Genomic DNA, 23,689 nt, shown 5'->3' with positions numbered 1-23,689 from the left:
GACAGGACCCTACTCTACTGCATGTGCCCACTCAGTTTATAGATAGCACCTGTGCGTGCCCACTCAGTATGTAGATAGCCCCAGCACGTGCCCACTCAGTATATAGATAGCTCAACCATGATCCCACTCAGTCCATAGTCAGCCCCAGTCCATAGTCGTCAGCCAGCCGGAGTCCACAGTCAGCCACCCCCAGTTCACAGCACATGCCCCTTTAATGAAATGTCCACCCCAGATGCCTCCCTTTTATGAAATGTTCACCCCAGATTCCCTCTTTACATAAATCCTCCCTCATTAATGTAATGTCATGTCCACAGCAGGGCCCTCTTGACAAAAAAATCTATACTCACCTTCGGCTTTTTCTCCTCAGCCTACGAGTCTGTCTTCTCCTTGCAGCTCCGTCTTCTCCTCTTCAGGCCTTGGCGTATCACTAGTGATGCACCCAGGCCGGTGAAAGGAGAAGATGGTGCCGCGTGGTCGGGGAGAAGAAGCCGATAGGTGTGTATAGATTTTTGGTTTTAGACTGATAGGGCTGGGTTAGTGGGTACTGTACCCCTCGGTCCGCTTTTGATTGGAAAATGGGGGGGGTTTGAACACAGTCCCACTTGACCCCCCATGATGGCGGCCCTGTACAGAACCAAAACACATTTTTCGTGCATGCTCCCAACCAAGTTTTAACCATTTGGCTCCCACTGATAACACTGTTTCCTCTCCATCCCACTTTCCGTGCTACTATCATAGTCTTCACTATCCCTGCTCTTGGATATCCATCTTCCTTTTTCACTTTTTGATATAAAGATATATTCCTATTCTAAAGAAAATTTTCTTTAGAATTTCTGATTTTTATAAACTGAGCAGCGAATGATACCACCTTTCTCCCGCTGCCTCTTTGCCCAGTGGAGCTTCCTGACTTTGTAAATATTGTCTCTCATAACTTACGTACAGACACATTTGGGTCATTTGACTGAACTAGGTTTCCTTTACATTAAATAACAGTACTTACTGTTTCTTCTCCTACAGGACTCTCAGAATCTAACATTGTGTCAGGTGGAAGAAAGTAAGTATCCATGTTCTTCTTGTTGTATTGTGTTTCATCCTTATATCTGGCCCCTAAAATTAAGCAAGTTACATCCACATGTTTGTAGAAACAAAATTTTTTGGTGCATCTTCTTTATGAATGTGGAATTTTAAGCCCAAATAAATATATTATTTATAAAACATAGTTCAACATTTTATTTCCATGGTGTTTTAATTAAACACTGTAAAATGGCTGAAGGTTATCAAACTGCCTAAAAGGGGTTTGCTATCACTTGAGAGACTTTTTTTCCCAAGTCTAAAAATTAAAGGATGCTTAAAACTGTATGCGTAAAGTAGAGACATGGTAAAATTTTGTTAGTCTTACCACCATATTAGTTACTGTCTGAGAAGTAGTGTTTAGTGTCCCAAAAAAACCCTCTACCAAGTTCCCCCGTTATAAAAAAAATTATATTTACCTTGAGATAAATCCGATGAGACACTTTCTACCCATCCTTTGTTCTCTCCACGCCTGCACAGTTCTTCAATGAAGCCAGTACACTACACACATTTAATAGTGCGCACATAGGGCCTAGCTAAAGGACAATTTGGGGCACTGAACCACTGGTCCATAAGGATCTGTGGGTATTTTAGTGTCCCAAATCGCTCTGACACATCCTCTTTAAATTCTGAAAATTTACCACTAGAATGAAGAAATCACTTGGGTAAGTAAAGTAAAAGCTTAAAGGAAATCTACCGTCAGACAGTGGCGTAACTAGGAGAGTCTGGGCCCCACAGCAGATTTCTGCGTGGGGCCCCCTTCTCCTTAAAAAATATATATACATATTTGGCGCCAGTTGGCATATTCGTGATTTTAATTGCAAATTCTTGCTTTGTGCAAGAATTCACAATTATGTCACTGCTTCTATGCCAGAAAATTGGCATAGAAGGTGTGATAAATCTCCCCCATATAGAATTTATGTACATAATATACTTATACATAAAATATATACAAACCCTATATATACACATACATACAGTATAAACACACCATATACACACATACTGCATAAACATACACATAGCAAAGAAATCATGCATATAGTATATACACATCATACATCGTATACAAACACACATATACAGCATATACAGACACACATACAGTATATATACATCATACATCATTTACACAGATACAGACACTCATACAGTATATACACACCATATCACTTACACACACAGATACAGACGCATATACATATCATACATTATTTACACACAGATACATGCAGTATATACACAGCATACATCATTTACACACAGTTACAGACACACATACAGTATATACACATCATACATCATTTACACACAGATACATACAGTATATACACATCATACATCATTTACACACAGATACATACAGTATATACACATCATACATCATTTACACACAGATACATACAGTATATACACATCATACATCATTTACACACAGATACATACAGTATATACACATCATACATCATTTACACACAGATACATACAGTATATACACAGCATACATCATTTACACACAGTTACAGACACACATACAGTATATACACATCATACATCATTTACACACACAGATACAGACACACATACAGTATATACACATCATACATCATTTACACACAGATACAGACAGTATATACACATCATACATCATTTACACACATATACATACAGTATATACACATCATACATAATTTACACACAGATACAGACAGTATATACACATCATACATCATTTACACACAGTTACAGACACACATACAGTATATACACATCATACATCATTTACACACAGTTACAGACACACATACAGTATATACACATCATACATCATTTACACACAGATACAGACACACATACAGTATATACACATCATACATCATTTACACACACAGATACAGACACACATACAGTATATACACATCATACATCATTTACACACAGATACATACAGTATATACACATCATACATCATTTACACACACAGATACAGACACACATACAGTATATACACATCATACATCATTTACACACACAGATACAGACACACATACAGTATATACACATCATACATCATTTACACACAGATACAGACACACATACAGTATATACACATCATACATCATTTACACACACAGATACAGACACACATACAGCATATACACATCATACATCATTTACACACAGATACATACAGTATATACACATCATACATCATTTACACAGATACAGACACACATACAGCATATACACATCATACATCATTTACACACAGATACATACAGTATACACACAGCATACATCATTTACACACAGATACATACAGTATATACACATCATACATCATTTACACACAGATACATACAGTATATACACATCATACATCATTTACACACAGATACATACAGTATAAACACATCATACATCATTTACACACAGATACATACAGTATATACACAGCATACATCATTTACACACAGATACATACAGTATATACACATCATACATCATTAACACACACAGATACAGACACACATACAGTATATACACATCATACATCATTTACACACACAGATACAGATACACATACAGCATATACACATCATACATCATTTACACACAGATACATACAGTATATACACATCATACATCATTTACACACAGATACATACAGTATATACACATCATACATCATTTACACACACATATACAGCATATACATACACACACTCATAAATATACTTACCAGAAGATGTTTCCTCTCTGCAGCCTCCTCCGATGATAGTTTGTGCTGCTCGGGAACTCCATCCTCCTGGAGCCTGGTCTCTCTGCTCCTCACTCCCCGGGAGCCCATAGCTCTCTGCCCGGCCTGTGTTACCCGCTGTCTCCCTGGGGCTGCTGCTTCCTCGAGGTCCCAGAGGCTCAGCAGCCCTGTACCTATACAGTACAGCAGGGCAGGGAGCAGCCCGGGCCTCGCTGCTGCTGTATGAGCACTGGCCGGGAGAACAGTACTCTAAGGAGGAGGAGAGCCGGGTGCAGGAACTCTCGGGGACTTAGAGCGTATGGACCGCCGGACCTGTGCCAATGTATGTGGCAGGGCAGGGACCATCATCCACCTCCAAAGTGAAGTTGTGAAGTCAGGAACGGGAGCGTGGGCCTCTGGACCTCCCAGGCCCTGTAGCAACCGCTACGGCTGCTACGGCTGTAGTTACGCCACTGCCGTCAGATTTTCTACTTATTTACTATTAACACTGCTGGCTAAAAACAAGCAGTGTGGGTAGAGCTATATGATTAGAAGCTCTGCTCCTGTCATTAACCCTTCTCCTACTGCTGGAAATAGTACAACAGCACAACAGGCAATTCGCTGTGCTGCCACAAGACTTCCAGCAGAAGGGGAGAAGTGCTTTGGGGGGCATGTAATAGCCAGAGCCCCCGGAGTCTGGAGAGTCCCCCTACCGAGCCGTTGAGCTTCATTAACTTTATTGAAAATAAACTACTGAGCTCCTAATAATCATATAGAGGCAAATGTATTAAGACTGGCATTTTAGAACGCTTCCTAGTATCTGGGAGCCATGTGTGCAAGGTCTGAACTGGCTGCGATTGTAGCTATAGTACTGATTTTACAGGGGAGATTATAATAATGATGGCAGACTGGAGCGTTTACCACGCCCGCCTCCTTCCTGCCCTGTCAAGCCCAAAGTGGTGTGCAGGTGACAGCCGTAAAAAGTGGTGGAGTTGTCCAGGAGTTGTCCACTTTACAGCAAATAATTGATATTGTTTGTGTAATAAAACGTTTACAATATACTTTCTGTATCAATTCCTCACTGTTTTCTAAATATCTGCTGTTTTCTTTCTGTCAATCTGCAGGAAGCTTCAGGGTGCTGTCACACGTCGCGTTTACTGCATGCGTTTAAAAACGCATTGCTACAGCTGAAGGGATATTTCCCTAATTAAACAGCCGTTAACGCTTGTGTTCACAAAACTCATGCGTTAACATCGCGGTTAACGCATGCGTTAACAATGCGTTAACAACCGCATGCGTTAACCGCGATGTTAACGCATGCGTTAACAATGCGTTAACACTTGCGTTTTGTAAACGCAAGCGTTAACAGCTGTTTAATTAGGGAAATACCCCTTCAGCTGTAGCAATGCGTTTTTAAACGCATGCAGTAAACGCAACGTGTGACCGCACCCTCATCGTTTACTTGATGTCACACAGGTTTATGGCTCGTTAGCATCACACAGCTTTGATTACACTGTGTGATGCTAACGAGGCATGCACCTGTGTGACATCACATGACCATGGTCTGGTGTTTATCTAAGGAAGTAAACGATGAAGCTTCCTGTTGTATGACAGCAAGCAGAGATCTCGTAAACCATGAATAATCGATACAGAAAGCCTATTGGAAATTTTCAAACTTTTCATTACACAAACAATATCAATTATTTGCTGCAATGTGTTTAAAGTGGACAACCCCTTTAATACATGGCAGACAAAGGTCTAACAGGATCTACTCAGCACTGTTAATGGTTAATAAACAGGTAGTCTAACAGTTGGTTATTACCACACAAAGTGACACAGATTTGGAGAATAGGGCTGCTTCCAAATGGTAAGAGTGAACATTTTCCTTTGATTTATCTACATACTTGCTAAATAAGGGTCCAGCCCCTATATCCAGAAAAGAGGATACTTAAAAATTATAGTAATAAAATGTATATTTTACCTTGGCATTATGATAACTGGCAGTCATTGTTGATTTATCCTCCTATGTATGGTCGGGGAAGACCATTTCACTCCATCATTGAATGGATGCACATAGGGTTAGAGACATAGTTCAGTGGCCTCCATGGTGTTTCCTCCTCTGGGTCAGTGTGCCTCGAGGGCAGCACATTCTCTATTAATCGTTTTCTCTTCTCCTTTGTTTCAGAGGGGAGTGGGGTTTAATTACCCCTGAAACAAATGGAAAACAGAAGACTTTGGAGCCGTGTCCTGTCCACGAGCACCGAACTACCTGCTTCGGCTCTCCAGTTATAGTCACACATTAGCAGTCTTCACCATCTAATGTTTCACTGACATCACCAGTGTCCACTCCTGCTGCATGTTGAACATTTGTGGTGAAATATTAATTCATTTACATTCAAATGATGAGTAATTATCATTGCTCCTATTTTAGTCATCTCAGAACCCCTAAAAGTGATTATTGCACACCTTATAGTCATCTCTGAACCCACCTTGTCACCAGTGATTGTCCCCCTTATCACACATCCATTGTCACATCCATTCTAGCAATGAACCCTCTTCCTTGTCACCCTCCCATAGGAATTAATTGCTTTCCTCATGGTAATCCTTGCCCCTTTTATCGCCAACACTACATAGCCATCATGCTAATCACGCTGACACATATGATAATGAGAATGAGAATTTGTGTCTACCTTGCAAACTATGAAATAAAGTTTGTTCATGCTGTGTTATTGTGTTGTTCTGTGAGCACCACAGTCTAAGGTGCAGCTGTTGTAGTACAATGGTAGCATTCCCACTCTGGTCTTGGTGTCTGAGGGGGCAAGACAAGACAATTTTACATTCACCCCCTGGTCCACTGCTATGGACAGGGAGAATAATAAAACCCAAGATGCAGTAAACTTCAGAGAGGCACCTATTGGCAACAATAAGAAAAGTGAATTATATTATGTAACTGCATACCCTGATTCCAGACTCAAAGAATTGTTTTATGGAACTTATTGCAATATAGAACTACTGTAATAATTTCATATACAGATACCTCACTACGCAGAGCTTTGTCATTTACACTATGATAAGGAAACAGTATTTTTGCTCTTTCTATACATTTATATATTGCTAAATATATATTTTGTATATTTTTTTTCTTTTGCTATTTCTTACCATATCCTATTTTTAAAGATCTGCAGGTCTTAGTGGCAGAGGTAGGCAAATACTGGCAGATTAAATAAAATTTACTAGCTTTAGTGTAAATGATAGTAATTCTGGTGCAATGAATTTATAAAGATCCACATGCCTCCTAATACATTCAGCATTAGACTCCAAAAGACGTTTTTCTAAGCAGGGCATATACAGCATCAGTCTTTGTAAATGTGATTCAAAATTAAAACCGTTGAGCCATGTTTTGGCCATTTTGATAATGTATTATATTAAGTGACAGTTAGACATTATGGGGGAGATGTATAATATACATCTCTGATAACAATATACAGATGTATAATATGAAGTAATGTTACCGCACCTGTTATATTTGTAAAACTGTTTTTTGAAAAACTTCAATAAAATTGAATGAAACAGAAGTGTCTGAAGTAAAACTGTACTAGCCCATGGAAGCCAATCAGAACGCAACTTTAATAGTATAAACAGCAGTGGGAAAATAATAGCTGAGCTCGGATTGGTTGCCATAGTAAACTAGAACAGGTATGCTTTTAAATACTTCTGTTAAATCTCTACATAAAAAGTGAAAATGCACCACATTTTTATTCAAAGTGGCTGATGTTTGATGACAATTCTAGAGAAGCTTTTTACATAATTTTGAATGTTGCATAATTTGCCATGCTCCTTTGAGCTGGTCAGAAAATTTGGTTTACAACTACATGCAGACTCTTCTTGCTTATAAGTCAAGAAGCATAGAAAAAAAATGGCAGCACACAAAGCATCGAATACCAGTTAATGGGAAGGGTGACTCAATTTGCTATAACTTGCTGTATATTTCAATATATTTTATTTAGCTGAAAACTCTCTTTATGCAACTAAGATTGCATACTTAAAGATGACTTGCTGATAAAAGGTGGAAATTCTGATAAATTATCAATGACTATAAGGTTTATGGTCTTCATGGAAACAGGATAGAAACAGGGAATAACACCACATCACATTCCTATTTTGTGTGTCCTTCGACAGTGCTTGGTCTTTTAAAGTGCCATTGAAAAAAAAAAACAAAACCAAATCTGTAATTATTATTTTTCTGCAGTCTGTATTCTACCTCAAAATTCTGAGCAAGAACTCATCCCTGTCGAAGAAACTGTGAACAAAGAGCCCATGCCAGAGGATGGTAGGTCATACATTTATTAGTACTTATAACTTCTGATCGCCTGCAGTGAAGCTTCTTTCCTAGCCTTTTGTAAAGAACTGTGCCACACTGGATAACTCATACAGAAATTATAAAAAAGGCAAAGGGTAGGTTCAACCTACATGATATAAACTTATAACAATCTTATTGAGGCACATTTACTTACCCGTCCTGTCGTGATCCCCGCTATGTGTTGTCTGATGAGGATTCGGGTCAGCCGCGATTCACTAAGATTGTGCGTCCAATTTCCTGCATGTGTCGCTTCCCCCGCTGATGTCCGTCGGAGTTCACCCGGTGCATGTGAGTGCTGATCTTGCGACACAATTTGCTTTTTAAATTCTGCGGTTTGTCCCAATCAGTTGGGTTGTCCGACGTCCACGCCCCCCGATTTGTGTCGCATGCAAGCCGATGCGCCACAATCCGATCACGTGCGCCAAAAACCTGGGTCAATTCAGGGCAAAACGGAAAAAAACGCGAAACCTGACGAAAATGCGGCATTCGGACCCTTAGTAAATGTGCCCCAATGTGTTGCACACTTGACTCCTAGGAGCTAAGAACGGCTCAGGACCGGTCCACAAACAGTCCCACAATTAAAACAAAAGAAAGAGAGAAATTACTCTGTCCGGAGCTCCGACAGTCCTGTATAAATTCTTTATGGATCCAACAAAGTATATTGCTTGTCGCATCGATCCTTTTCAATGAGTATTGCACGTCTCCACCGATTTCTGACAAGAATAGGTCACCATTCAGACCAACTCCATCGCGTTTCCTAATCCTCCTTCATTGCCATCTCTCTTTAAGACAATTTCACTAGAAGAAATACGCATATGGATAGTGTACTATATTCTTTGTAGTTTAAAATCTGTGGAGACGTGCAATACTCATTGAAAAGGATGAATGCATCAAGCAATATACTTTGTTGGATCCATAAAGAATTTATAAAGGACTGTCGGAGCTCCGGTCAGAGTAATTTCTCTCTTTCTTTTATGATATAAACTTGTTGGTGTACAATGGTACCAACATGAACCACCAATGCCTGAACATACTACAATGTCTCCAATCCCCTCAACTATAACTAATTAGTTTCCCTAAAATAATTTGGTGCAGTTTTCTTCACCTAATTTCAGGCTTAAGTGTTTTCTAGGCATATATAAGTAACTTTTGGATTCAATGTAAATGCAGTCAGTGTGATACCAGGTGGGATGTAGAGAAAGACGACCAGTTTTTTGTGAGTGTTTTGAGAGTATTTCTGTGACCTAAACATAGGTGACTGATTTGAGCTTGTAGTTGATGCCGATGTGACTGGCTTATGAACAACATGGTAACCTCGTGCCCTGCTCCTCCCTTCCAGGGAGAGTTCTCATCGAGGTCCCGGAAATGCTGAGCAGAGGCTTCAATACAGGAAAGAATGGGGACCAGGATGGAAGGAGCATGGAAATATCCAAAGACCAAGAACAACTCCAAATTGAGAAAAACATAGAACAAAGTATCATTGAGGAGCAAGACACGCATAAAGAAAATGAACAAGAATACAATGAAGACCTCTATCCAGATAATATCACAGAGATTAGGGAACATCCTTCCCAAATTTCCAGAGAAAACATATATGAAAATAGTGACATAAACTGGAAACATTGCATTCAGCATCTAAGCCATGATCAGTCTATAGGATATGAGGAGAAAGTGCAGTCTGTGAGCCAAGATCAGTCTATATTATATGAGAAGGAAGTGCAGCATTTGAGCCATGATAAGGCTAGAGGATATGAAGAGGGAGTGCGGTCTGTGAACCAATATCAGTTTATAGTGTATGAGAATGAGGTGCAGCATATGAGCCATGGTAAGGCTACAGGATATGGGGAGGAAGTGCAATGTGCAAGTCATGATCAGTCAATAAAATGTGACGAAGACGGGCAGTATGTGGACCATAGTCAGTCTACAAGAAGTAAGGAGAAAGTGCAGTGTCCTAGTTATGATCAATACTCTGGAAATGAGGAAGAGCAGTGTTTAAGCCAAAGTCCAGCTACAACATACGATAAAGAAATGCAATGCCTGACTTACAGTCAGTCTACAACATATGAAGAAGAAATACCGTATGTCGTCCATGATGAATCTGCAACATCTAAAGAGGAAGTGCACTGTCAGAGTCTTGATCAGTCTACAAGATATAAGGAGGAACTGCAGAGTTTAGGTCTTAGTCAGTCTACAGGATACGAAAAAGAAGGGCAGTGCTCCAGCCATGACCAACCTGCAGCATACAAAGAAGAATTGCGCCATATGAGCCATGATGAGTCTACAAGAAATTATGAGGAAGTGCGGTGTCTGAGCCATGATCAGTCCAGAGTATGCGAAAAAGATGGTATTTATACCAATGAAGATAATCAAATGATGGAGCTGGAAGAAAGTCCACAAAAGGAGAATTTAACGGCAGAAGAAGAATATGACAAAGCAGATGGAACTCAACCAAGCAGTGATATTAAGAAAGAAGTAGAAAGTCGGTTTCTGATTGATTCTAATGATTTGGCTAAAGAAAAAAGCCAGTGGGCACCCCAGGAACATCAAAATGATGAAGGAATTGAAGACAAAATAATGCCCAATAATGAGGGGGAATTTTTGCAGCAACAAACAAAAGTGGTGGGGACTGAAGACATGGATATGCAGGCAAAGGATACTTTCACTATTCTCAATGCTAACCTGAAGAGCTCACAGACAGTACAAGGAGAAAAAAAAAGTGAAGATATCACTGAGGAAAATGAGAGCTTCCAAGAGGATGCCATTTGTTGTGGCCAAACTTATCACTTACTAAGCCAGATGGATACACCTCAAATGCTGGGTGTAGAGAGCCAACAGCAAAGCTCCCAGTCTGAGGATTATACTGTACCTCATCTCCAAACACATGCGTCAAATGTAAGACACAAAACTTCAGAATTACAACAATGGCAGCCTGAGATTGAATACCAATCCGTGACACACAAAGAAAACAACCTACCAGTAGACGACAGCACAGAAATAGAGAATTGGAGGATGCAAACTGAGGAACGAGAAATGCAAACAGAGTGTCATATCACTGACGACAGGCAGTCATCGTATGAGGAGGACACAACACCTCAAACTGAAGAACGACACACTCAAACTTCACCACCCCTGGAGAAAGAGGTCCAGCATGATGAAATGGACATTTACAGTGACCAGCCCCAGGAGAAGGTCAGTAATGGCCAAAGTGAGGGACTTAACAATGAGAAGACTATACTGAATAAAGACTATATAGTAGCAAAATTGGATGAAGAAGAAGCCCCTGCAGGTAAAGAAATTGTGACAGCAGAGGCCCAACCTGAAGAGAAGACCATGACCGATGGAGAAGTACATGACAATAATTACTGCTGTCTCCCCTGTAATGAGGCCTCATTGAATGATGCACGGCTCATTTCTGAACAATTCCGAAAAGGAGGAGGTATAGACATGGAGGAGTCATTTTCAATTATCTGCTCAGGTGATTAAATAACGTGGCACAGGGTCCTGACTATTCACATTGCCTTCAGTTGCCCATGGCTGATGGATAAGAATAATCTCCAAGGATCAGTATCAGTTTAACAGATTTTTAGGTTTGCTTTCAGAAAAGTCCTGGACACAGGCTATAATCTCTTAACAATCCATGTTTTGGTTTTTGTGCCTAGCAATGTGTCAATTGTAACAAAGAATTGACCCTTAAAGCGAACTTGTCAACCTACTGTAAACCAGCTGTAAATATTTAGTACATTACAAGACTATTACCTCTTAGTCTAAAAGTTTGCCAGCGAGAAGACTGAGAAGGCTCTCCATACCAATGATATTTTTTTACAGTGTTAGTCGGCTGCACATGAACGTGTGTAGCTCATGGAAACAGACCTGTATTTTGGTCACGGCATCATACAGAAGCCTTGCATCATACAGAAATATGATGCAAGGAGTCCCTGTCTGTCAGACAAACTACAGCAACAGTGCTGTAAGAATTGTTTGTGTGCTGCTGGTCCGAAAGAAAAAAATATCAGTTGATCTGCGATGCCAGTTTGTTTGGGATTGGTAATCTTTGGAATTTTTTAATTAAGGTCACTATGACTTTTACATATGATTAGAGGGTAGTAAGATGGAGTCCTCCATATTCTGTATAATACTATATATATCTTTATATACAGTACCTGTCAAATGAACACAGCTGATTTCACATTGTGGATTCATACTTTTAATATCTAAACTAAACCTTTTGTGGGTTGAGTTGATTTTTCCATTGGATTAATTTTTAGGGTAATCATAAAAAAATTATTAATTCTACCTTGCCGGGGAATGGATTAACACCTTAACAACGTGTCACATAATTGTACGTTACATGTCTGTTGAGGATGTATGGAGTGGGTTCAAGGGCTGGCCCCTCTTCATATATAGCACCCGCAGCACTGGTTGTGGGTGTTAGCCCCTTAAGTCTTGCCATTAAATGTGATGGGGCCACTTAAATAACTTTGCTACATGGGGCCACCATCTTTGATCCACCCAGCACCCTGTGACGTCATGGGAAGGTGGTAGCCGGTTGCTATGACAGCCAGGACCCTTGCCAAAGGTTCCATGGCTGTCATAGCAAGATCTGTAAATGAGCCTGATGTTTTACAGATCCAGTGATATTACAATAGGCTATATGTATAAGTGATCAGACCCCTAGGGTTAAAGTACCCTAGGGGGCCTACAAATATAGTAAAAACTAAATTAAAAATGTTTAAAAACACAAACAAATTTTTTAAAAAGTTCAAAGGACACCCCTTTCAATAGACTGCAAATAAAAATAAAGATTGTTAAACGTGTTAGGTATTGCTGCATCCAAAAATTCCTGATCCATCAATATATAACAGCAGTTATTCCTCGGGGTGAACCCCGTAATGGAAAATAGAGCCCAAATGTCTGAACCGCCACTTTTTTGCCATTTAATAGCATATCAAGGTTTTAATAAAAAGTGATCAAAAGTTGTAGCATTGAAAATGCCACAACAGGTTTTAAAGGAAACCTACCACTTGAAGTGGCAGGTTTCAGAAGAAAATACCGAACACCAGCTCATGGTGAGCTGGTGCCGGAGCTTATTTTTGTTAGTGTTTTAAACCGCTGTATTGCGGCTTAAAACACTTTTTAAACTTTATAGGCGGTGCAGGCTAAGTGTTTTAAACCGCAATACAGCGGTTTAAAACACTAACAAAAATAAGCTCCGGCACCAGCTCACCCTGAGCAAGTGCTCGGTATTTCCATCTGAAACCTGCCACTTCAAGTGGTAGGTTTCCTTTAACTTTTTAAAATCTATTAAAAACTAATAAAACGTATATAAATTTGGTTTCCCCTTGATAACCCACAGAATAAAGCAGAGGTGTCAGTTGGCGTGTACAGTGAAAGCTTTAAAAACATCGACCACAAGGGTATGGTGCAAATGTGTTTTCTTGTCTGTTTAACTGAATTTGGAATTTTTTTCCAGCTTGCAATTATACAGCAGAGAATATAATATACCGCCATAGTTTTTCTTACATAGAAAATAAACGCTCAAACAGCTCTGTACATGTAAAAATTAAGCTTCCATCGTTTAAAATAAATCTACCACATGGATGCAGTATTGTACACCAAGCACACTTACACACTGGTGTGTTTCCTCTAAAAAAAAGATCCGCTATTCTGTCACTTCTAATGGTCTCTTTTGGGAGAAACTCTGCTTTTTATAGTATGCAAATATATATGCAAATATATACAAAATACTGTGTCAGGGCTCTGAGTCTGTGGACCCTCTGGACAACCGTGGGAGATGGTACTAGCCGACACCTGGGACCGGAGTCTAAGTGGCACCTGGTCTTCACCAGAGCCCACTGTAAAGCGGGATGGTCTTGCTACAGCGGGCTACCACCGCTGGCTAGTCGCACCTGTGGAACGGCCTGGTAGCAATGCAGGAGACAGTCTGTACCCGGGGTGAGAGCGGGAGAACAGCACTGGAAGGCACACTAGGACTCACGTCAAGAATAGCAGGAGCTGGCACACGGATCAGGAACACAGGAACAGACTGGCACACTGGACAGGAACACTGGATACAAAGGAACGCAGGATACACAGGAACACAGGATACACAGGAATGCTGGATACACAGGAACGCAGAATACACAGGAGGGCTTTCACTTCAGGGAAATGGCTTGAAGATGTGGCGGGGAATGATGGGAGCCGCCGGATTAAATGCATTGCCGGAAGTACCACCGCCTAGTCCGTGTGGGACCGTATATATAAAGAGCGCACAGGCGCGTGCATATATGAGTGTGCGCGCCTGCCTGTTGGCTGGGCCTTGTTGTGTTTTGGCTACTTTGGCTGCTGGGGTGCTTCCTAATTGCTTCCTAAACAACAAGCATGTCCCCCTTCCCTCTTGGCAGTGAGCATGTCCTCCTCCCCCCTTGCCACCGAGCATGTTCCTCCCTAAACAACAAGCATGTCCACAACCTCCCTTTGGCAATTTGTGGCCAAAAATGAAAAAAAAGATGTGCCGCCCCCACTATTTTACAAATCAGCCAGCTACAAAAAAACAGCAGCTGCCATTACTGAGTTAGGATAACTCACTATAAGGCTACATTCACACGGACGTATGAAAACGGCCGTATACGTACCGTTTTTTTTTACGGATTACATACAGCCACATTAATTTCAATGGACAATACATCCAACCATTTATATTGCCGTTTTTGACAAGTGGAGCATACCGTACTGTATACTGGCTGTATAAAAATATAGAGCATGTCCTATTTTCTCCCGTATTTCAGTTCTGTATGCCCTAGAAGTCTATGGGGATGTATAAAATACGGGTTACATACGGCCTGCATACGGATGAAAAATGTCACGTATATACGGGCTCATACGGCCTGTAAATACGGGACTGGAGAAATCATACGGTCGTGTGAATGGGGGTTATTCCAGCCTACAGCCATCCCAGTACCTGACCATCTATAGACGGTCAGGTACTGGTTTGTATCCGGTTCTTCCCGGCGCCCCTGGTGGTGGTGGGTACCGGGGTAATGGTATCGCGGTTAGTGTTTGAATTTTTTTGGCAATTTTAGACTGAGGTCAGCCCTTAGTATTGAGCACCGTCAACTAGACAGCACCACTACTATGGCAAATTAAACATAGTGACATGAAAAAATTCCAAGTCAGTTCTGATTAATTTAGTAGAGCTGATGACATTTGTTATCCAAATGAAGAAAGGCAGAAGCGCTCCTTAACCCCTTCACCACTGCCATACAGATATATACATCCTATTTGTATATGCTCCGTGCCAAAAGGAGGTTTATAAACGTGGCCAACTTCAAATGGCTATATCTCATGAACCCTAACACCTAGAAATCCAATGCTGTCATATTAAACAGGAGAATCTCACCTTTAATATGATCTATGATTATGTATGGATGCTTCATAGAACCAGAGACTCTTCTAAGACTCTCCTGTTTAATATGACACCATTGTGTTTCGATATGTAAGGGTTCAGGAGGTGTATGAAGTGTGTCCCTCTCCAGCCTGTCGGCTGAAGGCAGTATGTAGAAGAAGCTGCAGGAAAGATTTTCCCTTTCACTTTGCAGAAGTACATGCACCCTCTGCATCTGTAAATGAACCTGGGAAAGGGTAATAGAATAATTCTGTTCTTATTTATAACATGTTTTGGTAAAAGTTACTACTTATTGAAAAAAATAGTTTTCGCACAGCCGGAGAGAGCCTTTGGCAACAATTACAATGATACTTGTATCATGCTTCTGGTTTCTTCCTTTCCTGAGATATAGGGCTAATAGATATATGAGGCTATCTGTAATTTCCTCTCAGCTTTTCCTGAAGTGGGCGGGACTTCCTGGCTGTGACATCAACTATTTGCAGTGATGTTAATAGCACCAGGGCCGATTCTAGCATATTTGCTGCCTGAGGCGAATATTAAAATGTTGCCCCCCCCCCCCCCCGGTTCCCTGTTAAGTAAATGCTGAAAACTTTACTATCAAGTAACATCCCCACAGGCAGCTCCCTGACACTGTGTGACTGGCTACAGGTTCTGAGAGTCATTAGTGACATCTAGTACCTTATAGATGACAATCGCTTCCATCAGGAGGACTTCATTCCGGATTCTCCAATCCATAACATATCACTGCTCAGTTCACGGCCGGATATCTTCAGCTCCGTGCAGCATCTCCACCCGGCGTCTGTAAAAATACCACAGTCACTTACAGTATATAGTATATACCCCTTACAACACAACTGACCGCACGCTCCCACATATAAAACATCCCTTCATTATATATATTCTACTGAAATTATAGCATACACAGCTCCAATCAATATACAACACCCCCAATTTATTAATACAGACCCCTAACATTTAGTTTAAATGATGCAAAGTAATCTAATGTATCCTATAACTAATATATCCCACCCTGTTATTATGTTACATGATTTTACATACAGTGCAACCCTGACCAATGTGAATATATAGCACCCCCTAATATACAGCCCCCCCAGCTTAGTAATGTACTGTATCCCATATACAGCCCCAGCTTAGTAATATACCGTACCCCATATACAGCCCCCCAGCCTAGTAATATACTGTATCCCATATACAGCTCCCCAGCTTAGTAACATACTGTATCACATATACAGCCCCAGCTTAGTAATATACTGTATCCCATATACAGCCCCCAGCCTAGTAATATACTGTATCCCATATACAGCTCCCCAGCTTAGTAATATACTGTATCACATATACAGCCCCAGCTTAGTAAGATACTGTATCCCATATACAGCCCTCCCAGCTTATTACTATACTGTATCACATATACAGCCCCCCAGCTTAGTAATATACTGTATCCCATATACAGCCCCCCAGCCTAGTAATATACTGCATCCCATATACAGCTCCCCAGCTTAGTAACATACTGTATCCCATATACAGCCCCAGCTTAGTAATATATTGTATCCCATATACAGCCCCCCAGCTTAGTAATATACTGTACCCCATATACAGCCCCGCAGCTTAGTAATATACTGTATCCCATATACAGCCCCCCAGCTTAGTAATATACTGTATCCCATATACAGCCCCCTCCCAGCTTAGTAATATACTGTACCCCATATACAGCCCCCTCCCAGCTTAGTAATATACTGTACCCCATATACAGCCCCGCAGCTTAGTAATATACTGTACCCCATATACAGCCCCCTCCCAGCTTAGTAATATACTGTACCCCATATACAGCCCCCCAGCTTAGTAATATACTGTATTCCATATACAGCCCCCTTCCAGCTTAGTAATATACTGTACCCCATATACAGCCCCCCAGCTTAGTAATATACTGTATTCCATATACAGCCCCCTCCCAGCTTAGTAATATACTGTACCCCATATACAGCCCCCTCCCAGCTTAGTAATATACTGTACCCCATATACAGCCCCCAGCTTAGTAATATACTGTATTCCATATACAGCCCCCTTCCAGCTTAGTAATATACTGTACCCCATATACAGCCACCCAGCTTAGTAATATACTGTATTCCATATACAGCCCCCTCCCAGCTTAGTAATATACTGTATCCTCATATACAGCCCCCTCCCAACTTAGTATTATACTGTATCCCATATATAGCCAGCTGAAATCTGGACTCATATAAATATATAACCCCCCCAGGAAAAGAATAATCTGGCCTCATACAATATATACAGCCCCCCCAGTATAAAATTATTCTGGCCCCATATAATATATAGAGCACCCCCCACCCCAGTTTAAATGAATCTGGCCCCATATAATATATACAGTACCCCACCCCCCGCCCCAGTTTAAATGAATCTGGCCCCATAAATTATATACAGTACCCCCCCCCCCCAGTGTAAAACAATTCTGGCCCCATAAAATATATACAGTACCCCCCCCCCCCAGTATAAAACAATTCTGGCCCCATAAAATATATACAGTACCCCCCCCCCCAGTATAAAACAATTCTGCCTCCATGTAATGTATACAACCCCCCCCCCCCACAGTATACAATTATGGCCACATATAATGTATACAGTACTCCCCCCCCCCCTCCCACGCCCATGATACCTCCCCACTCCCCCTTATTAGCCACATAAAATAAATGACAGTACAGGAAAAATAATAAAATATATACTTACCTGCAGGCAGGTGCTCCATCGGCGCGCGGCTCCCGTCTTCATGCGGCTCTTCTGTGAGCCGCGGCTGCGCACAGTGACACAGGCGGCGTGACGTCATGACGCCTGTGTCACTGATTAGAACGGAGCTACGCAGCAGCCGGAAAGGCGCTGCGTCACTCCGCATATAAATCGCGCCTGTGTCTTAAAGAGACAGGCGCAATTTATTTAGCTGGTTGGCGATTTGGGCTTTAACGGGTGCCCGAATCGCCCACTTTAGAGCGGCGAATTTTGACGCCCTTTACAGGGATCCGCATTCTGCCGCCTGAGCCGAGATTTTCATCTCGCCTCATGGCAGATGCAGCCCTGAATAGCACTAAGGGCATTCACATGAACGTGCACATACAGATCAGCTAATCAAGACACAGAATCAGTATTACTTCTTGTACAGAGATCTAGTGCAGAGCAAGGCAGGGAAGACAGAGTATTGAAGCTTTGCATCATACAGAAATCTACTACATCACAAAGAAAAGATATATTAAGGGTGTGTTCACACATGGCATTAACACATGCATTTACAAACGCATCAGAATAGCTGAGGCGGGTAGATTTGCCTGATTACACAGCTGCCAGGACCATGGCTGATGTTGCACCAATTTCCAGCTTTTAAAGCCACTCAGGGCCACCCAATACTACACCCTACACAATAATTGACACATCCCTGTAGTTATGAAAAGTAGAAAGAATGAAATGGCCGCAGCAGTAGACTTATCTGCATAAAGTTATGTTTCTTAAATGATAGATTACGTAGAAAGTATGGTTAGAAAGCTTAGCAATAAAAAAGGGGTATAAAATGGGCGAAGGAGTGATAATGTAGGGTGGATTAAAACAACACTTTTATTAAATCATGTTAAAAATAATGTAATGTATAAGTAATGTGTTATCTAAACACTGAATTATGACTATAATACTGTATGCATCAAGTGATTCACTACATTCAGAATGCCACCTTGACACGTGGCGCTTTGATTTATTTTTTAAATGCAATTAAATGGTTTATTAAAGGGGTTATCTGAGACTATACCAAAAAACTATGCTGGGCGGGAGGGGGCTGCTTAAAAAAATTAACATGTACTCACCTCCTTGCGCTCTCCCGGCTGTCCCATGATGCCATCGCTTCAATCCATGCCTCATGTAAACAAATAGGGACATTAAGCTTCCAGCTGGCCGAAGAAGCCGGCCACACCCACCTGTCCCTATTCCCAGAATGCTAAATGCAGCGCGGCTTCCGTGCCCCTGTTTGTTTACATGGGGAATTATTTAAATAATTCACTGCTTAAAATACCCATTTTTAACATAATTTAATAAAAGTGATGTTTAAATCCAGCCTCCAGTGAGAGTGTCTCTTTATTAGAGATAATATTTATTAGACAGTTTCCGATACAATCCTTTTTTTCTATACAATGCTTATTTAGGAGCTTTGGGACTCTTTACTGCCACAGTTATTATGTCTTCAAGATGAACCTACACATAGAAAAATAAAATGAAAAAACATTGGGTGAAACTTTGACTGGTACTATCTTAATATAGTGTATTTATTGAAAAAAACATGTACAATTATGGGCAAAGTTGTCAGGGCAAGTGTCCTAAATCCTTTTCCATAAGTTTATATAATCTATACCTAGAATTAAAGCCGTTGCAACGTGAAATTCTTGCCTATATTGCAACAATTAAGTTGTTGACTCTTTGATACAACCTCCTAGATATTCCATGATCACCTCTGAGTAATATTATTGAAAAGTGAATGAGTACCATAACAACTTCGCCACAAGGTGGCAGTACAGGGTCTGGAGGTGAGGTGTAATGGGTTGGCATCCCTTGTCTTTTATACATGGAATGTTTTATATATATGAGAATAAGGCAGATTTATCAGAAGTGTCTGAGAGAAAAACTGTTCTAGTTGCTCATGGCAACCAATCAGAGTTCAACTTTCATGATCCCATATCAGTTTATACAATCAAGGAGGCTGAGCTCTGAAAAGCTGCCATGAGCAACTAGAACAGTTTTGCTATCAACCAATTCTGATGAATCTGCCGTTTCATACGTTTCTTACGTTTCAGGGTCTGATAAAAGTGTTCATTGTTATGGTCATTGTGAGGTGACTTGACCGTTTATGAAGTGACCAGGGTTACATCCATAATGTTTGCTACAAAATAATAAAGGACTTCACTGCCCCCCACAGGACCCCATCTTCACTAGCTGCCTTATGTGCACCTGACAGGCTGAAGAATAAGTAAGGTTGCTTACTCTGAAATGCATTAGCTAACTGAATGGCACACTGAGACAAGGACTTTTCTACTTTAACACAATCTATTTTGGATTTCATTGGGATATTGGCCTTATCACCATCTTGTGTCCTCCATCTCAATATTAGAGACGCTGATGTTTTGTCAGTGATGGGTCCTGGGTCTTTCTGTTTCCATAGTATAAATTACTTACTCTGGAATAGCTGGATATCCTGTGCTAATATCTAAGTATGTTGTGTTGACACATGATGACACAATGCCACACTGTCCACGACTGCTCTATGGATGCTAGTAATTTACTGAATTTTAGTCCAAGGGTGCAATGATTAACTGTAAGGAGTTAGAGGGAACTAAATATAACTTGGCTGGCGTTAAACTTGCTAAGTATACCTGTTCTGACTTACATAAAATTAACCTTAAAGCATACCTCAGCCTGGCCAAAACTTTATTTAATTTAATTATATAAAGAGCTTGTGTCTGGTGAAGCCCTGGAGACCATATATGGACAGATGCTGATCTGACCTGATGACGTGGTCCCTGCTCTCTCTGCTAAGCCGACACTTCTCTGAAAAGGATTCCCTGCCGGATGTCTGCTCTGGGGAACCCTAGGAGATGCAGTGACCATATATGGACAGATGCTGATCTGAAGCTGATGACGTGGTCTCTGCTCTCTCCGCTAAGCCCGACACTTCTCTGAAAAGGATTCCCTCCCGATGTCTGTAGAAGCCATTCTGTACTGTGAGTTCAGACTTTCAAAGTATTTACTATGCGGACACAGCGCCGGGACACAGCGGGACCTGGGGGGAGAATCCGTGACAATCTCATAGCTGCCCGTGACGCGGGGCAGAGGTACGAAAAACGTGAAAGTCCCGTCAAAATCGGGACGGTTGGGAGCTATGCTTAAAGGGGTATTCCCATCTGGGCATTCACATTTTATTTAATTCATTTGTCATATGTAAACATTTCTACAATTGGATGTTATAAAAAAAATGTTCCCGTGTGAAGATAATTTCTCATAAATGTAGCCGCTGTCCCTTAGAAACAAGATAGCTTCCTCGGATACGACCACCTCACATTTTGGCAGCGGTGGCCAGACATGCGCTATTAAGTCCTGCCTGACCTCCTGGATTCAGCGATCATTACCACAAGACGGCTGTAGGATATGCAGTAACTCACGGACATTTCATAGGGTGGTTCAATAAGTACCCGTGTTTGACGACAGAGAGCGTTCCTGAGGGAAGTTGGTGTTATCATTGTGTCCTGCCATCTATCAAAACAAATTGCAGACTGATTGATTGGTTAGTTTGGATTTGGCAGCCATTTGAGTAAGACGTTTTTCGTGATTTTCGCTAAGATGGAAAAATAGCAGTATTGTTTGGTAATTTGCTTTTTGTTTTTGGATGGGAAAAAATGCGAGGAGATGAAAGCAAGGTTGGATGCTGTTTATGGGGACACTTCGCCATCTATGACCACGAATTTCAACGTGGGCGAACAACCGTTTTTGATGAGGAGCGACCAGGATGCCCGGCAGACGTGGTTACCGAGGAAATCATTCAAAAAGTCCACGACATGATACACGACATCCTCATGGATTTTTTAGAAAAAGGAGGAACGATCACTGGACAATACTACAGTGAGTTATTGAACCGCTTCAACAAGAAATTGAAGGAGACATGGCTGCATTTGGCGAAAAAGAAGGTGCTGTTTCAACACGATAACGCACCAGCACATTCATCAGGAGTTGACGCCGCCAAGCTGCATGAATTGCGTTATGAATTGCTGCCGCACCCCCCGTATTCACCCGATCTGGCTCCCCGTAACTTTTACTTGTTCCCTAACATGAAGAAATGGTTCGCAGGAAAAATTTTTTAGCTCAAATAAGGAAGTCATCGCTGAGACAGAGGAGTATTTTGGAGAGTTTAACATCCAATTGAAGAGAGTTTAAAAATCCTATTTTTTGGAGGGGTTAAAAAAATGGCAGGAACGTTGGGAGAAATTTATCTTTCTAAAAGGGGAAAAATGCTGAAAAATAATTTTTTTTTTTTTAAATGGTGTCTTCACGGGTACTTACTGAACTGCCCTACAAAAACCTTTTGTTTCTTTGTGCAATCCCTACAGCAAAGGTGGCTGTATCCAAGGACACAGTCTTGTTTCTAAGGGACCATATGACTACATTTATGATAAATTATCTGCACAGGTAATTTCTTTTCATAACATCTAATTGAAATTTTTTTTTTATATATATAGCAGATTAATAAAACTAAATTTTAGTCCCCAGACGAGAATACCCTTTTAGGAGCAAACCTATAAAACATATCGGGGCTTATTACTGAGGGTCTCGCGGACCGCACTTTAGTTGGATATTCCGTCATTTTCGGATTTGCGCCGCTGGGACAGGCATTTAGAAGGGAATTTTAGCACATGCGATTGGATTTTGGCCGGCTTTCATGCGACAAATCGGGGGGAAAGGGGGCCTTGGACGATCCGACTGATTCGGACAAACTGCAGGATTTAACTTTAAAAATGTGTTCCATACAATGCACTTACATACACCGGGAAGAAGATGGTGAACTCAGGCGGACCTGAGCGGGGAAGCGACACATTCGGGAAATCGAGCGCACAATCTTATTGGATCGCAGAACAGTGCATTGCCATCGGACAATGCACTTTTGGGAAAGCCTCCGGACCGGGTAAGTAAATGTGCCCCATCATGTATGTAACCCAGGGACTGCCTGTATATATATCTACACACAATGGTTGCCACTATGGAATGGTGTCTATGTTCAGGGGTGAGAGATTCTCCTTATAGAAGCAAACTCTGGCAGAAAATTTGCAACAAAGGATGTAAGTATTATTTTGGTAGATCCAGCAAAAGGCATATGTAGGTTATTGCCATTGTTTGGCTCCACCCACCTTGGTTACAGCTTTAAATATTATAAAAATCTACAAAATTCATGAAATGTTCAATGGTAACAGTCAGTGTCGGACTGGCCCACCAGAGTACCAGAGGATCCTCCGGTGGGCCCTCGCTCAACCCAATGCTGAACCCTAGAGGTCCATCAGAAAACCAC

At 41.1% G+C, this 23,689-nt stretch overlaps 1 protein-coding gene and 1 long non-coding RNA gene across 11 annotated transcripts in view; one reads left to right on the top strand and one right to left on the bottom strand.

The window, feature by feature from the left end:
* CNGB1 (cyclic nucleotide gated channel subunit beta 1) overlaps positions 1-23,689 on the top strand; it is a 67,663-nt gene that overhangs the window by 21,961 nt on the left and 22,013 nt on the right. For 7 of the 9 annotated variants that reach the window (XM_072116938.1, XM_072116939.1, XM_072116944.1 and 4 more), the window contains exons 16-18: positions 1,018-1,054; positions 8,061-8,141; positions 9,511-11,646. In XM_072116938.1, the coding sequence (XP_071973039.1) occupies positions 1,018-1,054; positions 8,061-8,141; positions 9,511-11,646 (2,254 nt within the window). The remainder of the gene's footprint in view (positions 1-1,017; positions 1,055-8,060; positions 8,142-9,510; positions 11,647-23,689) is intronic. The other 2 variants (XM_072116946.1, XM_072116945.1) reach the window with 1 other exon arrangement.
* LOC140070427 (uncharacterized) lies at positions 870-12,716 on the bottom strand. Of its 2 annotated transcripts, none has more exons than XR_011848926.1 (3): positions 12,466-12,716; positions 6,502-6,620; positions 870-1,107 (listed from the first exon to the last, which is right to left on the bottom strand). It is a non-coding gene; the product is annotated as an uncharacterized lncRNA (long non-coding RNA). The 2 variants fall into 2 exon arrangements; XR_011848925.1 differs by having other exon boundaries at positions 12,520-12,711.

This window comes from Engystomops pustulosus, chromosome 7 (genome assembly GCF_040894005.1).
Source record: "Engystomops pustulosus chromosome 7, aEngPut4.maternal, whole genome shotgun sequence".
NCBI classification, from domain to species: Eukaryota; Metazoa; Chordata; class Amphibia; order Anura; family Leptodactylidae; genus Engystomops; species Engystomops pustulosus.
The sequence above is the reverse complement of the archived record's forward strand: the minus strand, read 5'-3'. Positions and strand labels throughout refer to the sequence as shown.